This window comes from Podarcis tiliguerta (genome assembly GCF_965153285.1).
Source record: "Podarcis tiliguerta genome assembly, chromosome: 5".
Lineage (NCBI taxonomy): Eukaryota > Metazoa > Chordata > Lepidosauria > Squamata > Lacertidae > Podarcis > Podarcis tiliguerta.
This window is the reverse complement of record NC_139538.1, coordinates 24,171,857-24,198,191: the sequence shown is the minus strand read 5'-3', so window position 1 is coordinate 24,198,191 and position 26,335 is coordinate 24,171,857. Positions and strand designations below refer to the sequence as shown.

The following is a 26,335-nucleotide window of genomic DNA, read 5'->3' as shown; positions in this document are numbered from 1 at the left end:
AAGCCAAGGTCCCTTGGCACTTTTGGTACCATACGAGGAGAGGAGAGTTGTTCTGAATCCATTTGGTCCGTTCGCTAGATATTATTTGGGCGCAGGAATGGACGCTGCTTTGCAACATTTAGGGCTATTTGTGGGGTGGGGGCAGGGCCGGATTTAGATGAAGAGAGGCCCTAGGCTATTCCATTTGTGAGGCCCCTCCCAATCCCCCACCCTCACTACTAGAAGAAAATGAAACAAAATTGAGTGAAGCCAGGGATGATGATGGGTATTTAAAATTCTGCTATTCTCAATTTCTCCTCTAAAGGACATAAGATGTTATTGTTAAATACCATGGTGAATTTAAAAAATGCATAAAATTAACACTGAAAACTTTTGCAATAACTGAACTTTGTAAACCTTTTGTGGAATAAACATTAATTTTTAGGGGAATGAAGTTGTAATGTTATTCTTTAAAAAAAACCACACACAAAAATTGAGTTTACAAATTATATTTCCTGGGAAGTGTAAATAACATGACCATGATTACCTGGCAGTGTGGCACTTTTAGAATCTACTTTATGTTGTCATTAAAAAGTCAGTTTTAAAATACATATTAAGAAGTAAACTACAACCATCAAATACTGTAAGGCTAAAATGTTTTTTTCCTAGCCTTCCTCATAGCAAAATCATCCACAGCTTCAACACAATTCGTTTGTCTCAGTTTCTCACTTTCCGTGTACAGAATGCTCAGTGCAGACAACCTCTCTTGAGACATTGTGGCCCTTAATTCATTTTTAATTCTTTTGAGTCTTGAAAAACTCCTCTCTCCGAGCAGTTAGTGACCATAAGACTATGGGGTGTGGCGTTCATCTCACATTTCAGGCCAAGGGAGCCGGTGTTTGTCCATGTTCAGGTTGTGTGGCCATCATGACTAAATTGCTTCTGGTGCATAGAGGACCATAATACATCTCTACAGTTCTATGATCAGTCCAGAGTGTGTGCTTGGGGCAGGGAGAGGGTGTCTGAAAGGAGCATAGTTAAAAGGCACAGCTATGGCAATGGCTAACCTCTCCAAAAGCATACGGGTGAATGTGATGTTAACATCCAAGAACTAGATGAAGGTCTACCAGGCTTGCATGTTGAGCACACTACTTAGTCATGGGCAGCTTGCAGCTGTCAAGAGCAACACCTCAATGCCTTCCACTTGTTCTGTATCATTTGGGCATCACATGACAGGACAGTCTCAAACTAAGATATGCTCTCCCAAGCCCACATTCCATGTTCACACTCCTGTCTCAGCGAAGTCTACGATGACTTGCTGATGTCCACAGAATGGAAGATGACTGGATCCCCAAGGATGTGTTCTTTGGGGTGATGGCTTCAGGCACCAGGCCCGTTGGCAGACCAACTCTGCATTACAAAGACGTGTGCAAACGTGACATGAAGGCTGGCAACATCAACCCCACCATGTGGGAATTGCTTGCAGACAACCACATCACCTGGAGACAATGCGTCAGGTTGTGTATCTACAGCAGTGGCCAGAGGAGGAACAATGGCTGGGAAGAGTGCAGAAAGAAGTAACGTCACGGTACACCTACATCAGCACAACTGGATGCCTTCATTTACCCCAGCTGCAATGAAACACACCTCTCCTTTATTGGTCTCTACAACCATGGCAGGCACTGCAACTCTCCCAACCGCTTGACTTCACCCCCAAAGGTGCACTCTTCCACTGTCTCCTGAGACAGATGGATACCAACCGAGTGTAAGAAGCAGGGGCCTGAGAAGAAGAATGGACAGGAGAGACAGAGAAAAGGGTGGTGAAGTAAAAGAGGATCTAAAGAGAACGTAGGAATAAGGGTTCACACAGGAGCAAAGAACAGAGGGCAATGTGTTCTTTCAGCAGCTTTGGAGACTAGAAATTGTGAGCCATAGGGATGAAGAAAGCCACCATTATAACATAACCCACATTGGTGGTGTGGCTACTACCCTAGATAAAAGGTAAAGGGACCCCTGACCATTAGGTCCAGTTGTGGCCGACTCTGGGGTTGCAGCACTCATCTCGCTTTATTGGCCGAGGGAGCCGGCGTACAGCTTCCGGGTCATGTGGCCAGCACGACTAAGCCGCTTCTGGCGAACCAGAGCAGCACACGGAAACGCCGTTTACCTTCCTGCTGGAGCAGTACCTATTAATTTACTTGCACTTTGATGTTCTTTCGAACTGCTAGGTTGGCAGGAGCAGGGACTGAGCAACGGGAGCTCACCCCATTGCGGGGATTCAAACCGCCGACCTTCTGATCAAGTCCTGGGCTCTGTGGTTTAACCCACAGCGCCACCCGCGTCCCCACTACCCTAGATACTTCCATGCTTTTCCCAGGGCACTTTCAGGGGACCTTCTTATTGAGCATTCATCTTCATTTGTTCCCAGGGAGATCAGGTGATGTTTGCTATTTAAGGATGATTCACTCTGACTGTAGGAAGCTAGATGATGCTGCATCAAAGCAAATGTTTTCCCGCAGTTTCCAGTGCATTTCCCCATAGTTAATTGTAAGAAGTCCGGTCTTTTGGAAGCGGGTTTGTCCGTGCAAGACCTCAGCCACTATAATTGTGAGGCCTGAATTTGCTGGCGTGTGATTGAATCCCACCTGCAAATAACCCCAGTAAGGTCTCATTTTAACTTCCAGGGATGTGGTTAAGGGAACTGTGTCATACTGGCAATGTGTTTTTCCAGCAGGGTTTCTAAGCATGCATTCTGTCCTATGTCATTGGAAGTTTACAGGCATTCCCAGGCGTGGCCAGGGAGTCATCGCAGGCTATCAGCAACCATATCATTCCTCATCATTTATGTACAGGGTTAATGCTGGAAGTCCTTGGGAGGTTTCCTGTATTGATCGATGTCGGCTGCCAGGATGGGAAGACCACAGCAGCAGATTAAATATCTAATACACAGGGCAGGGAGTGTGCATCATGATTTCATTTATGAATCATAGCTTTCTAAATGCAGGCTTCTTGTACTGAAGTCTTCGTGGCCATTTACAGATCCCTTACGTTTTCAGTATAAACGTACCTGCTAATCTACTTTCCAAACCTCAGGAAAGTCTCCTTGGGCTTTGTTGCACTGAGGCCTGTGACCTTAAGAAAACGGTTGTATTCTTGGGAGCAAACACAATAAAATAGGAATCAACAGATGATATTTCCCTCATGTGTGTAAACATTGGTTGGAGTACTGAACCCCAAAATTCAGATACAGTGGTGCCTCGGGTTAAGTATTTAATTTGTTCCGGAGGTCCATTCTTAACCTGAAACTGTTCTTAACCTGAAGCACCGCTTTAGCTAATGGGGCCTCCTGCTGCCGCCGCGCCGCCGGAGCATGATTTCTGTTCTCATCCTGAAGCAAAGTTCTTATCCTGAAGCACTATTTCTGGGTTAGCGGAGCCTGTAACCTGAAGCGTATGTAACCTGAAGCGTATGTAACCCGAGGTACCATTGTATGTGGAAATTTCAAAGGATAACTCTTGTTTCTGCTTGCACAGTTTTGGAAAGTGCAAATTTGATAAATTTGCTTTTAAACACGAACTGGAACAAATTTCTCCCCCATCTCAACCAGCACAGCCATTGATGAAAGGTGACATAGAAAGTTCACCCAACCATTATTTAATGTTACCTAAAGAGCACTGATCTTCGACTTTCACTGTTGCTTGTTTGCTATCTTTTGAAGATACCTTTCTGCTTTATCAGAAAGCACTTATCCTTATCAGAGTATATATGCTTCATGCATTAATCAGTGGGTGTTTTCCATTTTGTCCTTATCTAATGTTTATAGTGGGTCACTATCCAGTATCATGTAACAAGGCCTTGGGTTTTAATATTCCACGCATTTCATACAGCCAGTGGAATTGATTCCCAAGTGCTTTTTTTTCCTAAAAAAAATGTTTAGGAGTACTCTTGTTTTCCTACTCACATTGAAATGCTGCCCCTCAATGAGGCCAAACTTAGATTCACAAAATGTTAAGAGGTATGCATACCCCTGCGTCATCGTCCCCTCCCCAGAAAAAAAACACTGCATGCAAGAGATAAAACCTTGCAAAGATTGAAACAACACATTGTTACCTCCCAATAATCACATTATGATTATGATTTACAGCAGACTCTTCCCCACACTGTTCCGAGACAGCAGAACTGATCGATATTGTCAGCTAGTATACAAAAAGGGAGACCTCTAACTTAAGGTTACCAGATGTCCCCGTTTCTTGGGGACAGTCCCCAGATTTACAAATCAGTCCCTATACAAAATCCATTGAAGTTGAAAAGTGTCCCTGGATTCATTGAAAAAAATCTGGCAACCTTACTCTAACTATATATGGTGATGTTTTGCTCTTTTCACATACCAAGGTGGTGAGAACAACATTGAGGGAGGGTGTGAAAGATAGGATGCAATTTGCTACTTTTGCCCCAGAGAGTTGAAGCACGTATGAAATGGGCATCATTTTTCATGGGGTGTATGCATTCAACCAGCCCTCACCTCTAGAAAACAGGTTTCACAGATCTCTGTATTGCTTCAAACACCTGTGGAACCCTTGACGAGGTGGCAGTGGAACAAAATAATGTAGGATGTACCCCGCAGGTGGTGATTTTTCTGTCTTTGCCCCATCAAGTCTGCTAAAAGCTGTCATCTGAAAGATTCACTACAGATTAGTCCACAGAATACGATGTCATGTCATGGGTGGGCAGCCTGTGGCCAGATGCAAGAGAAGGCAAGGTCCCTACACCTTTAATTTCAGCAGGTGTCGTTTGTGAAGCTGCCCCATGCTTCCATCCTACCTACATAACCCTGCTGGGACACGGGTGGCGCTGTGGGTTAAACCACAGAGCCTAGGACTTGCCGATCAGAAGGTCGGCGGTTCAAATTCCCGCGACGGGATGAGCTCCCATTGCTTGGTCTCTGCTCCTGCCAACTTAGCAGTTCGAAAGCACGTCAAAGGGCAAGTAGATAAATAGGTATCGCTCCAGCGGGAAGGTAAAAGGCATTTCTGTGCGCTGCTCTGGTTCACCAGAAGCGGCTTAGTCATGCTTGCCACATGACTGTACGCCGGCTCCCTCGGCCAATAAAGCGAGATGAGCGCCACAACCCCAGAGTCGGTCACGACTGGACCTAATGGTCAGGGGTCCCTTTACCTTTACCTCCCAAGAATATAATGGGTGACTTTGCCAAAATCCTTGCTGAAATCAAGACAAACTACATCTGCATCATTCCCCTGATCCACCAAGCATGAAACCCTTATGCCTATCAAAAAAAAGAAACTTGGCATGACTTTTATTGAGAAACCTATGCTGGGTTTTAGTAATCACAGCACCCTTTTCTGAATTAGTTATAGTTGTGCCTGGTTCTATCCATCGCCTCTAGCAGGTTGCCCTTGAGCGAATGCTTTCCAATAGAAAATGGCTATTGTACCCTGCAGAGATGATGATGACCAAACTTTGCTCTGCTTACACAATTTCCATGTTTCATCTGAAAGTCATGCATTGTTTGATTTACAGCTTTTATCTTGTTCTTACTCTCAAGGTAGCATAGATTCATTATCAGGGCACTCACCCATGCAAACGTATTGGGGACTCCCTATGAAATCACCTAGGCTGGGTGATGCAATGAAACACCAATGAATTGTTCATTTTTATTTCTGCCACGACGAAGCATTTAAAGGAGGGGGCGGAGGGTCAAAGTACATCACCCAAAAGAAGTCTGCATCCCTGGAAAGGGCATTTTCCAATAATCAAGCTCCAAACCACTGGCTGTCTTGTCCATGCTAGTAAAATATTAACAGACGTATCTGGTTGTCATGGCAAGATGAGAGGTGGTTCTGGACGTAATCTCATTTGGGGGGTGGAGGGGAGATGCAGAAAAATGAGATCATGACAATGTCGGCATATAAATGATCAGAGCACGAGTTAGCTGGCAGACTGCAACTTCTGTGAAGGAGACCGTACCAAGTGGGAATTGGAGACACAAGCGGATTGGGTTAAAATAAACCAAGAAGTTTTTGTCTTTCAATACTAAAGGGATCCAGGGAAAGTTTTATTTCTTTGCTCATTCTTCCCTAGTGGTGCCTGCGCTATAGTTTTGGAAACATGTGTTGTGGAGGGTGTGCAAAGTGCCTTGGAGGTACTCTCATTCCTCTGGCCGTGCTATGTACCCTTGCTAATATTTTGTTGTTTTTCCCCGGAGGAGAGGTCGAAACCAGTGACCATATTTCAGATGAAGTTTGGTACTTTGGAGGGATCTTGGGTTCTGGTGTACTGGTGAGTAGGACAACGCATTATGTTCTTCTCCTTTTTATTACTGCCTTGAGCTTTACAGTGAGCAGAAATCCGACTACACTATGGGTGTGGTGGACAGATTGCCAATGCGTTGAGTATGCAAGCTGGAAATTCAAACAGATTAACTTGAAAACTAATTGAATAGTCTATTACGAAAGTAGACCACTTGCCTATTATGTTAAAAACAAGACAGACATGTATTGCTGAGTTGCCTCTAATAAGTCCATAAGCATTGCTCTGCGAGATTAGACCAGTGTTTCAATTGATTGATGGATATTGATTGATTGATTGATTGATTGATAGCTTTTATATGTTTGTTTGTTTGTTTGATTGATTGATTGATAGCTTTTATATTTTTAAAGATCTTTCTAAGTGATGGAAAACATAAAAAATAATAAACAATATCATTAAAAGAAATGATACAAAATAAAACCAGTAAAACAGTAGTATAACAGCACATGAAAATAAATAAAAGCAAGAAATTGGGGTATTCAAATACAAATATCAGGGTCCGATCTTATGGGTCAGGCAAAAATATATGTTTTTCCTAGAGGTTTGAAGCAACGAATGGTTCTTTCTTTGTCTATGGCAGAGGGAAGGGTATTCCATAGTACAGGGACAATGACAGACTAATGCCTGTTTTTGGGTCACCACCCTACAATATTCTTGGACACAGAGTTGAATTTCCTGAGACAGTCTTCTAGGTGACCTGGTCTTACATTCCTACCAGTCCAACTTTACTTAGTTTACAGCAATAGCCAATACAGCTGAGGTTTCTTAATTAAAATTACTTCTTTGGGTGCTGGGACATTTGCAGCCGAGCTTTGTGCCTTGTAAAATTTGGAAGTAAGTCCCAGTGCATTCCATGGCACAGATATCTAAATGAAATTTGGTGAGGATTCCATTGTTGCGCTACAGTGATCCTGCTGCTTCCTCTGAGAGTAGACCTGCCAGATGCAAATGCTGGGTCTGGAAAAAGACGGTAGACATTTTAGAAGAAATACAGTGATCTTAGGAACGACCGAGCCTCAAAGTGCATTTTCTGTTGTCATCAGATGGTATTTCCTGCTTTAGTCTTCCTGGGTCTTAAGAATAACGATTGCTGCGGGTGCTGCGGTAATGAAGGTTGTGGAAAGAGGTTTGCGGTAAGTATAAAAGCAATGCCCTCCAACAACTCGCTGTCATTCCTCACCCCACCCCTAGCATTTGCCTCCTGAGTCGGCTGCCTTACTCTTATCTAATGATAGGGCTGGCCCTTAACATCACTGAAGCGACTCTCTCAAGGCCAAAGGGTTGAGAACCTCACTTGTGACTTCTGCCAGCGTAGGAAGCTGGCCTGGTGAGGTGGAGACACACAGCAAGAGTACTGGCACAAATGCAACTTACTGAGGGGGTGGGGGGAGCAGGGGTAAGATCAGGGTTGTGCGTGTGCCCAGGTGGTGCCACTCCTTTCGTTCCGCTCGCACAGTCCTGGCCTCGACACCATTTATCTCCTGATAAGCAGGAAAGACATTGGTGTTCCTGGCGCCAGGAGGTTGGTGCTTGAGCCACTCCTGCCCACAGGATCAGGAGAAGTCTGTGGATTTGAATAAGGTGACTCTCTGATGCACCATCTGTGAGTCATCAAAACTGCAAACATGCCAGATGGATTTTTAGGATGGACTTTGGCTTTGACCTTTTGCTCGTTCTTGGCAGATGTTTACTTCCGTAATATTTGCGGCAGTTGGAGTTGTGGGGGCTGGATACTGCTTTGTTGTGTCGGCTGTCGCCATGAACAGAGGCCCTAAGTGTCAGATAGCAAACAGCACCTGGACGTATCCCTTTGAAGGCGGGTAAGATGTTTTTTTTCAACCTCTGGATAGATTCTCCATCTCTGCTGGAAGGGTTCTTGCTTTCTCGTCTTGATCTATAACTCCTGCAGCAAAGTGCTTACCAAATATTATGAGCCCCTGGATGGCCTCCAACCATCAGTGTTTCAAAGAGCAACTTGTAAGGCTGAGCAATCACATTTCTGACTGGCGGTAGGAGTTTTCCTCATAGTCTGGGTGGACAAAGTCAGCAGAGCCTTTTCAGTGGTGGCACTCAAGATTATAAAAATGCTTCCATTAGATGTTTACTTGCACAATGGAACTTCTCCTCTCCTGTCCCCATGTGCCCTCTCCCCCCCCCCCCATAAGTCTGCTCCAGAAGGATGAGGACCAGACTGAAAGGGCACATGAGGAGAGGAAGGGAAAGTTCTGTCATGGGCTACTTTGTTAGAGACCACCCAATGCTTTTAAACATTTTAAGACAGCAAAACCTGTGTCTCTTCCATCCTTGTTTCATAAATTGTAGTGTTTGATGTTGTAAGGCACCTTGAGTGGCGTTTTTACAGTGCAAGGGTGAAACGAGCCATTCCTACAGGTGGCAAGAAGTTCCAGAGGAGCAGTGCTTACCCAGCTTTGGATACCTATGAGAGGAAATCATTGGAGCAGTACTCCCAATTAATATATATATATATATATTTCATTTACAAGTGTTCTGCTTGAGTATAGTTGAGGCACAGCTTAAACAGCCAAAGTTCACTGCTCCCAGGTCAGAGAGAGACAGCCAGCACCCCAAATCCTTCCAGAATCCAGAACTCACTTATTTGTGTGTCTCTCAGTCTCCGTTAGAAGTGCAACCTGCCTCTTATTTCCTTTAACCTACCTGAGACACATGACACACCACTGAATATTACAGGATAACAATTTGCTTGCATTTTAATGAGAAACTACTTAATTCTGCATTTCCTGAAACAATATGCAAACTAAAGCAGCTATCCTTCAAAATTCGCACTTCTCTCTCTCTCTCTTTATGCAGCACACTTCTCCAAGGCAAACAATGTGTACAAAAATGCATATCTTACAGGGAAGCGTGCATAAAAAGCATACGTGCTTGAAAATAACATATAGGAATGCATTATGGTACGGAAAGCGTATTGCCAAAATGTGTATATTAGGAGAAACTGAACAAAGATGTGTTTATCGGGGGAAATTTGCACTGAAACGCAGGAGTTTCATGAGGATTAAGAAAAAATTGCTGCAGAAATGTGGAGTGCTGAATTAAAGATTGACTGGGGGGGGGGAATATGAGAAACTGACAGTTAAATTGAGAGGTTTGTCCATTTCTGAAAGTGCTGGCCAGGTGTTCCCTCACAATGATAGCCTTACTGACAGAAATATAATAGAAAATCAATAAAACTTCTTTTTCGGGCACAGGGAGTATCTGACGGACCATAAGTTATGGGAAGACTGCACATTTCCAGAGTCCATCGTGCCCTGGAACTTGACTCTGTTCTCTCTACTGCTGATAATGAGCGGAGCTCAATTGGTGCTGTGTGGCATCCAAGTTATCAACGGACTCCTCGGAACGCTGTGCGGGGACTGTAAATGCGGATGCTGTGGGGTAAGATGCTTTCGTTGGTAGCAACATGTATGAGCATTCCTGGTTCCTTTCCCCCTTTGCCAATTGGGTTAACCAACTGCTTACAGTCAAGGCCAGCCTAAGACATTTTGCTGCACGAGGCAAAGTAGACATACTGAAGCTGACCCAACCAACAATTTGACCTTACTTCGCACTTCCCCCGCGGTAGGGAAACTCTAGCTTGCAGGCCAGTCTTGACCCATACGGAACCCCGTTTCACCTGCAGTGCCTTCCCCCCTTCAAAACATCACCCACTTGTCAATCAGCTGGCATCACTCTGAATGATGAGAGTCAACGAGCAGAGGGTGAGATTCAATTCTTAAGTTGTGCATGCCAGTTCCTCACAGGGAATTGACTCACGCAGCCAAGGCACCAGGATTTAACTCCCCCCCCCCCCACTTAACAGCTGATGAATGGGGGGATTAAATCCTGCTTCCTGGTTGAGGTGGTGGTGGTTTACATCCTGCTCAGTTCAACTAGGATTTAGTGAAATCCTTTTCCTGGAACAGGACGTTGTTTAATTCAGAGCCCATGATAAAACAATTTTCCTTCCTCCATTTTAGTGACATGTGATTGATGGCCCTGCAAAACTGTCAATATGGCCCGCAAGGGTTAAAATATGGCCCATGGAGCAAAAAAAGGGGGGGGGGCTCCCCACCCCTTTCTACTAATGATAGAGCCGGCCCTACCTATGGTGTTTGTTAGTATTAGCCATGCATTTTCCAATACAAACAAATGCACAAAATGTTCCCCATAGCCTTGAAATTGCAAGGAAGGAGGGGATGAACAAGCTGTTCTCTAATTCCCAGCATACTGTGGACCTTTATATGGGAAGCAGACTTATCCATCATTTAACAGTTGGAGGGGGTCTTGTCCATGTAGTCCAACCCCTTGTTTGATGGAGGAAACCCAGAGCTAGAGCCTCCCTAAGAAGCAATTGCCTGTCCTGTGCTTGAAGACCTCAAGCAACCACCTTGCTAGGAAATTTGTTCCAATGTCACACGGCTCTTACCGTCGAGATGTTTCTCCCTTCGTGAAGTCAATATGCATTCAGATAGAGGTGATCCATTCGATACACTGTATGCTTAAGATTTGGGCTGTGTATACATGGCTGGCTGGTTTAGGGGGAAACTCATCAAAATACAGAATTTTCATAAGGAACAACAACAAAAAAGATACAGAATAAATATGCACCAATGTCATGTGCACACCACTTTCCAAATCAGCTATGGGAGCATAGAGTAACCCCCCCCCCAAAAAAAAGCTTTAAATTAAAAAGCTATAAATTTAAGGCAACCTAGTATGAGAGCCCAAACTATGGAGAAGCTGGGAGCTTCAGCTGATGGATTCTCATCCTGAGTAAACTTAGCAGTCATGGAATAAGAAGCGAGGTCCTCTTATGGTGTAGTAAGTGGTTAAAGATCAAGAAGCAGAGAGCAGGAACATATGGGATAGTTCTCTCAAAGGAGAGAAGTGAGAAGTGGGGTCCTCCAAGGGTCAGTATTTGCAGCCATGCTTTTCACCTTGTTTCTAAATGACTTGGTGCTAGGGGTGAGCATTGAGATGGCCCCTGTTTGCTAATGGCACTAAAGTGTCCCAAGGTGGTAAGGACTAAAAAGGGATCACAAGGAGCTCCAAAAGGATCTTTCTAAAACAGTTGAATAGGCATTAAAATGCACGTGTGGTTTAGTCTCTCTGCAATCAAGTATAAGAGACGCGGGTGGCGCTGTGGGTTAAACCACAGAGCCTAGGACTTGCCGATCAGAAGGTCAGCGGTTCGAATCCCTGCAACAGGGTGAGCTCCCATTCCTCGGTCCCTGCTTCTGCCCAGCTAGCAGTTCAAAAGCATGTCAAAGTGCAAGTAGATAAATAGGTACCGCTCTGGCGGGAAGGTAAACAGCGTTTCCGTGCGCCGCTCTGGTTCGCCAGAAGCGGCTTAGTCATGCTGGCCACATGACCCGGAAGCTGTATGCTGGCTCCCTCGGCCAATAAAGCGAGATGAGCGCGCAACCCCAGAGTGGGCCACGACTGGACCTAATGGTCAGGGGTCCCTTTACCTTTACCTTTAATCAAGTATAAAGTGTAAGCTGGGGAGGAATAGAAAATATGCACAAGCAGGTTTGTTGCAAACTCTCAACAGTCATTTAAACAAAAAACAGAACCCTGCCGGAAGACTTAACAGCATGGGAGTATAACTGGAGGCTGACTGAGAAGTGTCAAAATAAGGCTCCTCCTAGCTTTGCCAAATAGAGAATGAAAGATATGACCAAATATCATGATGATTAGCCTTTACTCTTGTCAACCAGTGTATAAGAATTCATTTACCTCTTATCTTTTCTTTTAGGGAGATGGAGCAGTTTAAATATACAGAGACTGCAGAAATCACCTCTTACAAGGCCGAAAATGCCCTACCAGACCTTGATATGATGGGCCAAATCAAGTCCGCACAAAGCACATCTAGAATGAAGGGTGTTAGAAAGAACCCTGATGGCATTTTCCCTTCACATCTCCCAATGAGTTTTGCAACTGTTTGGGCTATATAGCAGGGGTGAGAAGAAAATGTCCAGCCCAAGGACTTCGTTCCCTCTTGGCCAACCCTACCAAACCACACACACATGCATGCAGACACATCAGCTGTCTGCCCGACCCTATAAAGACATTTTAGCCCTTTTCAGGTCTCATTGCTGGACCCGTGGCAGAAATCTTCCTGGAGACTGCCACTGGGGAAAGAGGTTTAATCTTTCCCAGCTGCCCCCAACTATGCCCTCCATACTGCAAGGAGGCTTTGTCCAAGCCTAATTGCAGTGAGGGAGAGGCAGTGGGAACGGGGGGTGCTGGGTGGGGTGCTTGCAAGAGCAGTGGTCTAATTAGGGTTGCTGTGTAAGGACCCGGGCAGCCTTTTTAAAAAATGAAAAGCCAGCCAGTTGATTTTTGTCTACTTTGATACAACCCCAAAATTAGAATTTATGGCCTTGAAATTTTGGCAGCCCAGAAGCATCTCTCTGCTCCTCTTTCTCCCCAGCTGGGGGAGTTGCTTTTACGTGAATACTGACCTCCCTATCACCACTTATAATATAAACCTGGGATGGGGAACATTGTTCAGCCTGAGGGCCGTGTTTTATTCTGTGTAACCTTGTGAGGGCCAAACGCCAATGGGTTGAGGGCCAGAGACAAAAGTGGGTGGGGTCAAGAATGTAAATGCCGTCTTTGTACAGTTTCTACAGCCACCCCTCTGTTCTCCACTCAGGCGAGGAAGAGACCTTGTCAAAGGTCCAGGGCACGTTCCAGCCAGGCACAAATAGTAAAGGAGGGTGTGAAGCTGGCCCAGTTGTGACCTGCAGAGTCCCAAGGGCCAGAGAAAGAGGTCTGAAGGGTTACGCTTGCCTCCTAGGTCTGAGGTTTCCCACCTCTGCTATAATTATGCTGAGTCTTGTTTGCCACGTGGAAAGATGACAACCTCCATGCTTCCAGAACTGAAGCATAACTGTAGACTTCCTGACTGGATTTGGGGTGGCCAAGAGAGCCAATATTTGTATACACCACATCCCAATGAGGCTTTTGTGCTCTTGATTACTACATGTCAGGAGAAGTTTAGCAGAGGCAGCTGTATTGCAGTGAGAAAAGCTGCTGCTCCTCCTCCTCCTTTTGGACATGTCTGTTATAGGCACAGAACCTTCCTTTGAACTGAATTTTTGCTCATAAGGTTGCCAGATAATTTCTGGGCTTGCTCCTGTGCTTCTAAAAGCAGCGTTGCAAAGAACTTCTAGAAATAGCACAGGGATTGGAAAGCTATGGTCCTTTGTTGTCTTCCCTGGCCATGGTCCATGCTGCCAGAAGTTGATGGGAGTTGCAGTCCAACAACATCTGGGGGGTCATAGGTTCCTCAGTCCTAAAGCAGAGGTCTTCTTTGGCATGATGGTTTAAGTGCTGAAGGAAAGCTTCAGCTTTCTGCATCTTTGAAGACACGGGAGCAAAACTAAGGGGGAAAGCTGTCCGCTCTGGCCAAACATATTTGTGAGCTCCTGTTGATTATTAGCAGCTAATACAAATTATGATGTTATTTTAATGATTGCCCCCGATTTATTTTATGCTCATGGAATTACAATTCTGTGACACAAATATTTCACTGTATATATTAAGACCTTTGTGCTGGGGTGGGGTTGTGTGCATGATATGCAAATAATTAAAGTGTTTTTCAATTTTCTTTTTCGGTATAAACTTTGTGTGTGTTCTGAATGTTGCGACTCGGGTTTCTTTTTCGCTGACATTCGGTATCCGTCTTTCTGAGAGCACCCCATACAGTGTCTTCATGGGATGATGACTTTGAGCCTGAAGTTCCATCAACCCTGGTTTCCCATTCAAATTAGTCAGTGTAGACAATACAGAACTAGCTGGTCCAATGATCTGAATCAGTGTAAGGCAGCTGCCTCTGTACCTGGGTCCCTAATTTTGTTGACACCACAGGCTCACTGAGCATGGAAAGTTCAATACAGATTTATTGCCAGCTGTTTCTCTCCATGGTAGGTCCCCAAAACTGGCTGATCTTGGAGTAGATTGGAGGTGGCCTTGCTGGATCTGAAACCCCTTCATTCACTCAAAAGGCTCCAGGGCTGAACCCACCATCTATGCCTAACCAGAGCTGGGATAGTTACCTTCCTCACACTGGTTTCATTGGGGGTGTAGTGTTTAAAACAAGTATCTGCTAGACCTTTTCCTGGGACCACACACACACACACACAATATTCTTGCCATGGCTAGTGCATGGCAGCATAGATTTGGGAGTAATGGGACTCTCTGCCACTTCACGCACATCCCCCCAACACAGGATTGCTCAGCCTAACATCAAAGTGGACCACAGAGATCTGATATCTTGAGAAAGCCCATCCTCCTTGTCTAGGGCTCAAGCGTGAATATCCAACATCTTCTACAGAAGAATGGGGAAAAGCAACCCATTTTTCAATCTGTTCCAGCATTCGTGTTATTCGGACAGCTATCCATGTTGGCAAGCAAAGCACAGAAACAGACCTGAACAGGAAGGTGAAAGCCCATTGCCTTCAAAAGCAGATTCCCTCAGGTCTCAGGTTTTCTTTGCATGGTTAAGAACTGGGTTATCTGAGGCCACGAACGTCTGTAGTCAAGTTCTCAAATCACAAAGGCAGCTAGCAAAACCATTTACAACAGCAGTGCCACAAGGCACATAACCTAGAGTCACCGAAATGCTCCCAGAAATATCATCTGAGCAATAATGATCTCAGAAATGCCACATTTCGAACATTTAATTGCAATACAGCTGGGAAGGAAGAAATGTACTGCCCTCTTGTGACTTGGCCCCATAAATAAAAATGAAGTCAGTTTTAGCTTGGCGGCATCTTCTGGTGCTTTTGGCTTTCCTGAGTGTTCTACCCCTGGGAACGTACCTTGTTGAGAGAGCACAGGAGTCGTTCCAGCTTGAACAAAGCCATCTCCAGGCATGTCTTGATGTATTAGGGAAACAGAAAATAGTATGAACAAGTTCGTCAAGTACATATTAGGTTGCCAACTCTTCTCTCCCAGTCTCATTTTCTGTGCCTGTATAATGGCAACCCGCCACGTACAAATTAACGAGATGCTTTCCCCCTCTGCCAGGAGAAACTTCGGACGATTGTTTTAATCGTCATGCTCTCGTTGCTAAAACAGAGGTATCAGACCTTCATGCCAAATGAAAGAACCATTATCTTCGTTTTCTTTCTAGTCACAATATACAAGCTCAATTAGAGAAAGGAAGGACTGGACCTCGTTGGCTTTGCATGCCGGACCTCTCTGGTAGGCATCACTAGGTAGTTAAGAAATACACCTGCCTGTAGCAATAGAGAGCAGCAGCTGCCGGTCAGTGTAAGGCAATACCAAGATAAATGGGCCAATGGTCTGATTTGATAGAAGGGAGTTTCCTATGAAGTTCTACCCCCATCCCCAAGAGTGACTGGACGCCATTACATCAACAAGTACATAGATTGGAAGTTTAAATCCATTTCTATTTTATTTTATTTTTTTTCTCGTACAATATTAAAAGAAATATTTTTTTTTTTAAAAAAAGAAAAACCAGAACCAAACTCTGGATACAACCGTTTGATCTGATTGAATTTTGAAGCATACGCTATGTATGCAAATCATTCTACATTGAAAAACAAATGCTCACACAAGATGGCATATAGCATAACAAACTGATGTAAATAAAATAAAAAAAGTATTAAAGTATTAGCACATAACATGGATGTAGTGTATTAAGAAAACCGAAACATGTGTTTCACCACCCATTTCCCTTACTGAAAACAGAGACTAGTCCCTCCCACCCAACTCTTAAAAAAACAACACAAAAAAACCGCATTTGTTTTCATGAAGCCTTCTTTCCCAATAGTTACCTTCTAGTACAGCGGTTTTCAAACTTCTGCCTTTAGGGAATCCTTTTTTTCATTGGCTGAGGGACTCTGGCAAACCTGCTACATAACCCCTAGTTGCTGCAGAGGATTTTGGGGAAACATTCTAGGGTGTAAACTCAGTGAACACGGGGCACAGACTAGGCCTGTTGGACCTCATTGCCACTTAACATGACCTGAGAACGAACCCTAAAACTCATCCAATACTCCTCTGTTACAGGGGGAGGGAAACGGAGGGTTAATTTTTTTACTACCCTTCCATCCCAGTTGTCTTTCAAGAAGCTTCCCTCATAATGACCCTGAGATGTAGGTTAGGCTGGCCCAAGGCCACCCCTGGTGCTTCACAGCTCACCAAAGACTCCTGAGCAAGCTTAGCAGTCAAGGAATAAGAGGCAAAATCCCCTTGTGGATCAGGAATTGGTTAAGTAACAGGAAGCTACTAGCCATGATGTCTGGGCTTTCTATCTGCACAGTCAGAGGCTGCGGTGCTTCTGAATACCAGTTGTCAGAAACCACAGGAAAGGAGAAGGCTCTCATTCTACTCCCTGGTTTCTCATAGGCATCTGGTCGGCCATTGTGAGAACAGGATGCTGGACTAGATGGGCCACTGACCTGATCCAGATGGCTATTATTAAGTTCTTATGAAGCAGGGAGAAAGAATAGATGGATAAGTTTTCCATATGGAAGGATGTAGGAAGTGGTGACCTTCAAAGACCATATACAATCTAGAGTTAGGAGTGAGCAAGTGAGATGGCCTAGTTTGCTGATGATATTTAAGTGTTCAGGGTGGTTAAAACAAACAAACAAAAAAGGGTGTGTGTGTGAAGAACTCCAAAAGGACCACTCCACACCAGTGTGGTGTAGTGGTTAAGAGCGGTAGACTCGCAATCTGGTGAACTGGGTTCGCGTCCCCGCTCTTCCACATGCAGCTGCTGGGTGACCTTGGGCTAGTCACACTTCTCTGAAGTCTCTCAGCCCCACTCACCTCACAGAGTGTTTGTTGTGGGGGAGGAAGGGAAAGGAGATTGTGAGCCGCTTTGAGACTCCTTTGGGTAGTGATAAGGTGGGATATCAAATCCAAACTCCTCCTCCTCCGTGGTAAGATGCCAAATGCAATTCAATGTAAACAAGTGGAAAGGCACAAAAACGTATTAATTTCACATATGTACTCATAGGGTCTGTACCGGAGCAGGACTATGGATTCATAGTGGATAGCTCCATGAAAATGTTGACCCAGTGTGTGGCAGCTGTGAAGAAAGCAAATTCCATGCCAATAGGTCAATAGGAAATGAAATGAAACCTGCCATTATAATAATGCTGCTACCTCAAAAAGGTTGGGAAAAGTTCGAAATACTTGGAAAAAGTTCAGAAAAGGGCAGACGGTACGATCAAGATGATGGAGCAAGAGCCCACCAGGAAAGGTTACAGCATTAGAGCCTTTTTAATTTGCAAGTAAGAGGCGACATGATAGAAGTGCACAGCATGGAGAAAGCAGATGGCGTCAAGTGTTTCTCCCTGTCTCCTAACATTAGAATTTGTGGACATACAACGAAGATGAATGTTGAAAGATAAGAGAAAGTTAAAACTATGAAATCCGCTCCCACATGAGGCAGTGATGCCCATCAACTTGGATGGCTTTAAAAATTTAGGCAAATTCATGGATAAAACTATCAGTGGCTACGAACCCCAATGTTCTGCCTCCGAATACCAGTTGCTGGAAATCCATGGAAGGGAGAGCACTGTTGCTGTCAAGATTTTGCTTTCCTGTGGACATCTAGTTGGCCACTGTGAAAACAGCTTTCTGGACAACATGGTCAACTGGACTGCTCCAGTAGGACAATTCTTCAGTTCTTATGGCTGAGTGGGGGTTTGAACCTTGGTCTCCCGAGTCCTAGTCCAACACTCTAACCTCTACGCTGCGCTGGCTCTACACGCAAGGTGGCAGGTCTTCTCTCTTTCATGCTGGGTCATCCACCATTACTTATGGTCTCATTGAGGAGCTCCTGAAAGGTACCCCAGGCTTCCCTTTAGCGCCGTTTGAAAACCACTGCTTTTAACAGCACAACTGGGTGACAAGTAATCAGCACCTCACCATTTGCATATAAATCAGCATTTACAAATGAAGTCACTCAACCTTTCTGATCGACTCGGTGCCACTCGCATATCCGTTCATTGTCGATACAAGTAGTGTAGTGTAAAAAAATTAAAATTGGGTTTCACAAGCCAAAAGTCACATGTCAACGTTTTGTCAAATAATTAACAATAGATTCCATTAGAACAAGGCTGCCTGTGTCTGCAAGCCTTTTTTAAAGTTAAAAAAAAGTATTTGAAAAGAGGGCTTCAATGAAAGCCCCTGTTCTCTCCCCCATCCCTAAAACACACACACACACACACACACTTCTCTGAATATTAGAACAACACCCCCCTCAAAATCTTCACTATCGTTTGGTTCATTACTTATTTTTTTTAAAAAAACAAGTTTCTGGCAGTTGTTTTACAATAGTAGTTAATGTTTTAACTGCAGCTTTCACCATAGCATAACACACACTGCCTTTTAAATCACAGTCACAGGGAACCAGAGGTTGTAGAAGCCCAGAAGGTCCCCCTCTCAGGCCTGATTCTTAGCTCTCACAGTATAGCTCTGAATGAGACTCCCCCACCCACTGGTGGCCTCCAGACATTGCAGGACTCCAGCTCCCATCAGCCTCAGCCAGCCTGGCTGATGCTCAGGGATGACTGGAGCAAACATCTGACAGCCCCGAGGATGGAGAAGGTTGCTCTAAACTCTCCAGTGGAGATACTCCTTATTCTACAATCCTAAGCGTGTCTACTGGAAAGTAAATAAGCCCCACTGAGTTCCACAGGACTTGCTTCCAGGTAAGTGTGCTTAGAACTGCAAACTTAAACCAAGCATACTTTCCTAATCAAAATGTGCCCCTCTTCACTTTAAGCTACTTCAGACAAGAGGGAAGTGGAGCAAAGAACAGCATAATTACTTTCTCCCAGGCTTTCCCATGTTCACAGCCCCCCGTCCAAAGATCTGGAGGTGCTCCAATAATAAAATGAACATCCCCATTGACTTCTATGGAGGAGTTCACTCTGCTGGGTCAAAGGGATGCAGGGATAGAATCATAGAATCATAGAATCATAGAGTTGGAAGATGTCCCTTCCACAGAAATGAATGGGAAAGACCTTGGTGCATACCATGTGGTTCACACACAGGATATGCTGCTTCTAAATCAGGTTTGTTCTAGAAATGGCACCACTTGCCCTGAATTTTGCCTCCCTCTTTGGGATGGTGTCCTTGGCACAAGGCAATACATTAATTATCCTTGCTGTTGCAACCTCTGACCCGGAATTTCTTGAGCACCTCTTCTGCCACCAAGTTCCTTCTCCAACCTGACCCCCACTTTATATAGATGTGAACACTTTCTGGGAAATGAGCGAAGGGGATTTCCCACTCCCTGAAACGAATTGTTGGTGGGTATTTTGGATGTACAAACCGGCACGTGAAGTCCTTTCCCCTTTTCCTATGGCTAATGAAAATTTGGAGCTGGTCTTTCAAGTCTAAACTTATGTGGTCAGATCCCCACCCCCCACGGATAAGCCAGACCCTCTTCATTCAAGCCTCAAATCTCAGATATGATCGTCCAAGTATGGCCAGATCTTATCTGGGATGCAGCAGGGAACCATGGGGTTGTTTTCACATATTGTAAGCAAGCACGAAGCCCCTAACTGGAGAACAATCATTTACATTAGATTTGGAGCTGGCCCTGGATATTGTCTGCTTTCTGAGCATTTTCAGGCCCCCCCCCAAAAAAAATACTAAGAGAATAAACACCTTAGGACTGCCTGATTTGCATTTTATGGCCGATATCTATAAATAATAGGAGAACCCAGGGTCACTGTTTGAAGATGTGCTTTCTACTTTGTTAATAACCAACTATATATGGTAAGCCAGCCAAGGAGAGAAAAGCCCTTTAAGAAAAGGGCACAGGGAATGCCCATTAACTGAAAATATACTCTGTGGGTGCAACGATCTGCTAAAATGAACGGAACTCACAAATGCCTAGCTTTCTACCTGTCTTCTCACCCACCCTGGCTCTATGAGTCAAATAATGAACTTTTTACCTTTCATCATCCACATCTTAAAATATTTATAATAATAATAGTAATAATAATAATAAACCTAACAAGCCTGGTGCTGTCAGATCAGCTACCTTCAAGCAACAATTCTCCCATAAGGTAGTATTCACAGGTATTGATTTGATCAGTGGTGGTTCCACGTATAGTCAGTTTCCACGACCTGCACTTCTTAAACACTCCAGCACTGCTATTTTCCATTACAACCAATCTCCTTCCAAGCCCAAATTCTGACGACTTCAACCTCCCCACCCATTTCACCTGCCTTTTTTCTTCAACTAGTCTAAAGAGAGGGGTGGGCAGAGGGGACCCATCCACTGTCCAACATTGTGCTGTAGCATCCCTTCGCCAAGCTGGTGCCCGCCAGGTGTTTTAGACTAAAATTCCCATTGGCCTCAGCCAGCATGAGTTGGCAAAGGTTAGTATGCTACAGCAATGGTTTCTTGCTCTTAAAACTAATGCACAGCAAAGTGCTATGCCTCTTGCCTGCCCTGCCTATTGTGTATTAAGAGGCTCGCACGAATTATAATGCCTTCTATAAAAAGATGATTTTTTTTTCAATATAAAAAAAGCTTAAAATTCATAATTATAAATAATATCAGTTAAAAATACTTAAAGATCTCAGGACGTCATTTGCATTTCAGGGGAAGTGGAGATTGAAGTCCTTGATGCATTCTCAGTCCCACATATCAAGCTGTTTTTAATAAAGCAACCCTATATATGAATATTATAGGTATGGAGTACAACATGTATAGTGCTTTGTGTCCCATTAAGTCAAGAATAAAAAAAGCCATTGGGTAAAGAATCCTCAGCAACTTTGCCAGGCTGACAAATAGATGCTGGCTTATCACCTATATGATAATGTGAGACTCCTGTTTCTAGCTTCTTTAAAAATTTCAACGACAAAATAATTACTAAAAATAATGAGGCTTTACAAAATTAATTCTTACTGCATTCAGAAGTGTCAAACTTGTGCCGTATTTTTATCCTGAATTTTGGAGGGGGAGGGGGAAGGTGTTTTGTTGAGGGTCCGCTTTGTGCAGACTAAAAGCTGCAAGAAAACCATGTACTGTTGCAGAATTGTAGTGAATATTAAGCAGCTACATATAAAGTGTACTTCTTAGGGGGAAAAACACTTTCATAATCACATTTTTAGTGTTTTATATATATATATATGTCTGTGCGTGTGTATATATAAAATGGCAGCAATTAGTACCAAACTGGTCTATTTTACAATATTGTAGTAGTGTAAAAAAAATAATTGTAATTAAAACATTTCACCTACAAACCATTCAATAATATATTGTGGGGGTGAGGTGGGGAGGAAATGCAAATAGTATTGTTTGTGGATTTGCAACAAATCTGGATCTGGAGCCTTGTGGCTAATTAGGATTTTTTAAAAAAAATCTGTTTTCCATACAGCCCAAGTTCACTTTTAAAAAATGCAATGATTTTTAAAGCTCAAGTTATATAAGATGAGAAGCATTTGGTACTATTGTCATAAATACAGCTGTAGAACTGCACTCAACCTGATAACGTGCAGGATTTTTGGAACTAAGCTGCCTTCTTACAATCTAAAGCTTCTTCTGGTCAGATTTATTTTATTTTCTTATTATTTGCTAAACTTTGTTGTGTGTAACTGATGGCTGTTAAGTTCAGCTATGCACCAAAAGACAAAGAGAACCGCTCATATGTAACTAAAGAGGAAAGGTTATAGATGCATGTATAAGCAGTTCTACTTTAAAAATATACATATATATCTATATATTTCATACTTAAGTTACTGTCAGTGAAATCTAGACCGAGATTCACTGATTAAAAGGGTCTCGCAGACGTCGGTAAGGCACCAAGGATGGCTAACTGAGAGGCTTGAGGATGCTCTGCCCTTATTTTTTGTTTTGCTAGGAGGAAAAGAAAACGTTGCATTATCAGTTACAGCCAGGTGAGAAAGGGCTCGTTTTTGTTGAGGACCGATTCTACATCGTTGAGGATGGGGATCAGGTCTTCAGATTCCAATGTCCCAAGGTCAACGTTTGTTCCTGGAAGACAGTCAAGGAAGTCGGGGAAACGGGTCTGTGGTGGGTTGATATTCAGGGGAGTCTGTGCTACATTATCTCCTGCAAAAAAAGAGAAGGAATCAGTGAGGTGGGAGCTTCTTAACCAGGAAACTATTCGGCCTTTGATGGCAAATCAGCCGCTGTTAGCTACTGGTAGACTTTGTTGCTCTCTCAGCTTCCATCTCCCAATCCAGACTCCCTGGGTACTTTAGTGTGGCTTAGTGGTCACAGTGTTCGACCTCTGCTCAAATCCCTACTCAGCCATGAAGCTCACTGGGTGATCATGTAGCTCAACCTACCTCACAAGGTTGTTGTGAGGATAAAATGGGGAGGGGGAGAACCATGTATGAGCTCTTTGGAGAAAAGGTGGAGTGCCAATGTAATAATAATAATAATAATAATAATAATAATAATAATAATAATAATATTTGGTGGGGCTCAACTTTCAAAATGATATAGCTCACACCCTAATCAGTGCTTGGATGGCAAAACCACACTTCACTTCTCACTAACACCAAATGTAGTTACAGGACAGAGGTTTCCCTGTGTCGGTATCTGTGAAGACCCGTCGGGGATCACATTTCCAAAAGACCATCACAACTTTTGTTTTCTAGTAGGCCGGAGAATACCTTCCAGAGGCAAACCCTCAAATCTGTTTCAGAAGTTCTTGTTGAACATGGAATCAGGTTCTCTCATGTAAACGACCAGCTGGAGAAGAGAGCACCTCTGATCATGTGCAGAGTACCTGTTCTGCACTCCTGCGTCGCCAGTGCCAGCCCCACCCATGCCAAGGGGTTAATGGAAGGACTGATAGCTCACATTACAGGTGGGGTCAGAATAGGGTTCCTTCACCTTTGCAATGGGCCCCATTGCTCTCAGTTTTAGAAGGGTGTAGGGAGCTATGGTTTGGTTAAAACTGGAGGGAGTCAAGGAGGGACACTTGTGGGTTTTATTAAGGGCCTCCCTACCTCCCCCCCCAATAATGAACCCCAGAACCCCACTCTTCTTGTGCCCACACGAAAGCATGTGCTCTGCGCAAATGCAAAAGTAACATTGACAGTCAAGCGGATCTCTTAGGGCGTTGCTAAGAAGTATATATATATTTTCAAAAATCAAAATGCTTCTCATTCCTACCTGTGTCCATCTCATCTACATTGCTGAGGTAGTCTTCAGGTGTAGTTGGTATGCTGTAACATCCTAAGCCTAGGCCACTGTCTGTGCTCTGCTCCCTGGAATGGTATGGCCCACTATGAATCGAAACATGAAGAAACCTCGGTCAAGGAAGCGCTCATCAGATATATGTCACCAGAATGGCTTTAGAGAAGGACAGCCTGCAGCTAGGCCTGAATGCCCTAGATAGGCCTGAATGTACTCCCATTTGTTTGTGGGTTCCAGCTCGCCAGCCTAAAATCTGCTACCTAGCGCAGAATAGGGCAATAAAAGCAAACCTTCTAACCCCTGTGGTTTAGGCAGGTGGGCAGAACATGGCGAGAGCTCAGAAGCCAAACGGAGCTACTGTAAGTATGCGTTAAGGAGAAGGATCGTAATTCGGTGCTTTGCATGCAAAAGGTTCCAGGTCTGATCCCTGTAATCTCTCTCGTTCCTGGCTCTCTTCAGCCTTTGCCAGCACAGTCAAAGGTCAGGGATGATGGGAGAGGCAGCCCAACAATGTCTGGAGTGCCACAGGAGATCCCCATCTCTGCAGTAGGCCATTCTGGGCCAGATGGACGTATATTCTGACCTGGCATAAGAAAGCTTCATATATTCATATACTGTACTTTGTGCACTGCACAGCTCCCTCTCCATACCTGCACTGTCCCAATTGCTCTGACCAGGCTCCCTCCTTCCCATCTGTCCTCCCCCTCCCACTCTTTGCCAAGAATTCCAAATTTATCAATTTATCTTGGGAGAAAGCTTATCCATAGAATAAGTAGGCATTGCAAGCAGAAGTGCATGGTGATTTGCAAGTAACCAAATCTGTTCCCAGCCATTCTCCTCTTGGCAGCAACAAAGGCTTTTTTGGGGGGCGGGGGACACGCCACACCCAGTACTTAAACTGGGAGTCAATAGCAATGATCTCCATGCTAGGGAATCACACCTCCACAAATACGAAATGATGCCAACTGTTGAAAAGCAGCCATGTTGGTCTGCTAAAGCAAAGTTCCCAGCAAGCTTATTAGGACCAGCCAAGGTTCTTAATACGGTGTACATGCTCCCCAGTTACACCAAAGTTGTCCTCAGAACGGATGCCAAACCTGTCCTGTCACACTGGAATGTTCCCAAATCACAAGGATCTTTGGCCAGTTTCTGGCTGATATTTATAAGGTGCAAGTCATACACAGTAAGATCGGAATTGGTCATAGAGGCCTGGTTTGTATGTAACGTCAAACCATAGTTAAAACTAAACTATGGTTTATTGTGAATGTGCAGCATGCTTGTAGACGCTGCTGAAAAGATCCCGCTCCACTCCATTCCTCACTTGCTGCTGGGGGAAAAGTCAGCCTAGCATGTTGTGATGCCAAAACGGCGGGTCATGGTTTGTATATTTCCAAACAAACCTTAAGTACTAAGCCACGAACAAGCCTTAGTTACTGCTTGTTTGGAGAAGAACACACCACAAACCCAGGTTTGAATGTCATGACACAAGCCGGACTCTGGCTTGCTTCTCAGTGGCCTGGCTGTAACAGGAGCTGGGAAGGATCAGAGCGGGAACTTTTCAGCACTGAGCACGAGCACACTGCACTGCCACACTAAACCGTGGTTTGTTTTTAACTATGGCTTAATGTGATGTGGGAACTGGATCAGAAGGATCAAACAGCTGCTTTATCAAAGGGTTTGCATCTTACAAGCAAAGCTGGTGGCTTCTGTCTCGGTCTACAACCCAAAAAGCTAAATGCTTTTGCTAAGAAATCACATGCCTTAGCAGGTATGAGAATTTCAAATGCGGCCTACGCTGCAGAATATAAAAAAATGTTTGTGAGCAAACAGTGTACTTGCCTGTTCAGGAAGGGATCCGACCCATTATTTGTAACAGACCTCATGTCTTGTGTCATGTTAGGAGGTGTGCTCACAGCAGTCTGAACTGGAGCCATGTTCTCAGACTCCATGGGAAGTTGTCTGTACAAATCAGCTTCCTAAAGTAGAAAACGAATACATAACTGTCAGTGCTGGGGCCGGGGGGGCCTGGAAAACAGGTTTCTAGAGGTACGAGTCCCATGGATGCCCCATCCATCCCTATTTACCAGGGATGGTGCCTATTTCCTGCAGCCTGGTCTAGTTTGCTTTGGGGAGGTATTTTGTGCATGTCTTTAAACAAAAAATTTTAAAAACTGCTGGCAGGCACACATGTGCTTGTAGAATTCTGCAGGGTTCGGCTTGCCCCACATCTCCAACCTCTAGAGGATAAAATGTCTAACTCAGGAACCAAGGCACCTTAGCTCTAGTGCAGGTGGTCTGTGGATCACCAGTGGTCCACAAACTTCTTTCAGGTGTTCAGCGGCATTGTCTGCAAAAGCACCATTTAAAATCATAGCACTGCACCTTACAATTGCTACAACAGGCAAAAATAATAATCAGTAAGCAGTCCATTAGAAATGTTCCAAGCGATCCGTGGGGACAGGGGGAGTTTGGGAACGACCGCTCAAGTGTACAAGGCATACACATGCATAGACACAAAATTGCCGTGACTTACTAACGGCCTGCAGATCACAAATGTTACAAGGCATTGCAAATATTTTAAGCGGCGATCCTTAACTGAATTTAATGGGCCCACTGAATTCAATGGGCCTTACTCCCACATAAACTGTGTTTAATGTTGCATTTTAAATCGTTGTGACCTTCCCTAAGACTGTGTGGCAAAAGGCGGGTAATAAATCAAATTAATAACAACAAACAAACATGCAACAACAAAATGAGGTTAGGATTGCTGGATGTGCCCAGTTTCTTTTTCCAAACCCTGGCCCCTTTTGCTGGAAACAAATACCC

General features: G+C 44.2%; 2 protein-coding genes across 2 annotated transcripts in view; one reads left to right on the top strand and one right to left on the bottom strand.

Annotated features, from left to right (window-relative positions):
• The first annotated feature begins 5,857 nt into the window (after positions 1-5,857).
• Positions 5,858-13,942, top strand: TM4SF4 (transmembrane 4 L six family member 4). Its single transcript, XM_083443038.1, has 5 exons — positions 5,858-6,276; positions 7,350-7,439; positions 7,990-8,126; positions 9,534-9,720; positions 12,083-13,942. Exons 1-5 carry the CDS (start codon positions 6,106-6,108, stop codon positions 12,098-12,100), a joined length of 603 nt encoding a protein of 200 aa, XP_083299164.1. The 5' UTR covers positions 5,858-6,105; the 3' UTR covers positions 12,101-13,942.
• A 1,786-nt stretch (positions 13,943-15,728) lies between these two features.
• WWTR1 (WW domain containing transcription regulator 1) overlaps positions 15,729-26,335 on the bottom strand; it is an 89,470-nt gene continuing 78,863 nt past the window's right edge. The window contains exons 4-6 of the mRNA XM_083442907.1: positions 25,349-25,485; positions 23,486-23,598; positions 15,729-22,411 (exon numbers count right to left, since the gene is read on the bottom strand). Of these exons, the coding sequence (XP_083299033.1) occupies positions 22,227-22,411; positions 23,486-23,598; positions 25,349-25,485 (435 nt within the window). The 3' untranslated portion in view covers positions 15,729-22,226. The remainder of the gene's footprint in view (positions 22,412-23,485; positions 23,599-25,348; positions 25,486-26,335) is intronic.

Bases quoted from the DNA above. Each gene is read 5' to 3' on its own strand.
- TM4SF4 (XM_083443038.1), top strand. From the start codon at position 6,106: ATGTGTTGTGGAGGGTGTGCAAAGTGCCTTGGAGGTACTCTCATTCCT. The intron at 6,277-7,349 runs GTGAGTAGGACA...TGTTGTCATCAG, and splicing joins TCTTGGGTTCTGGTGTACTG to ATGGTATTTCCTGCTTTAGT. The intron at 7,440-7,989 runs GTAAGTATAAAA...CGTTCTTGGCAG, and splicing joins GTTGTGGAAAGAGGTTTGCG to ATGTTTACTTCCGTAATATT.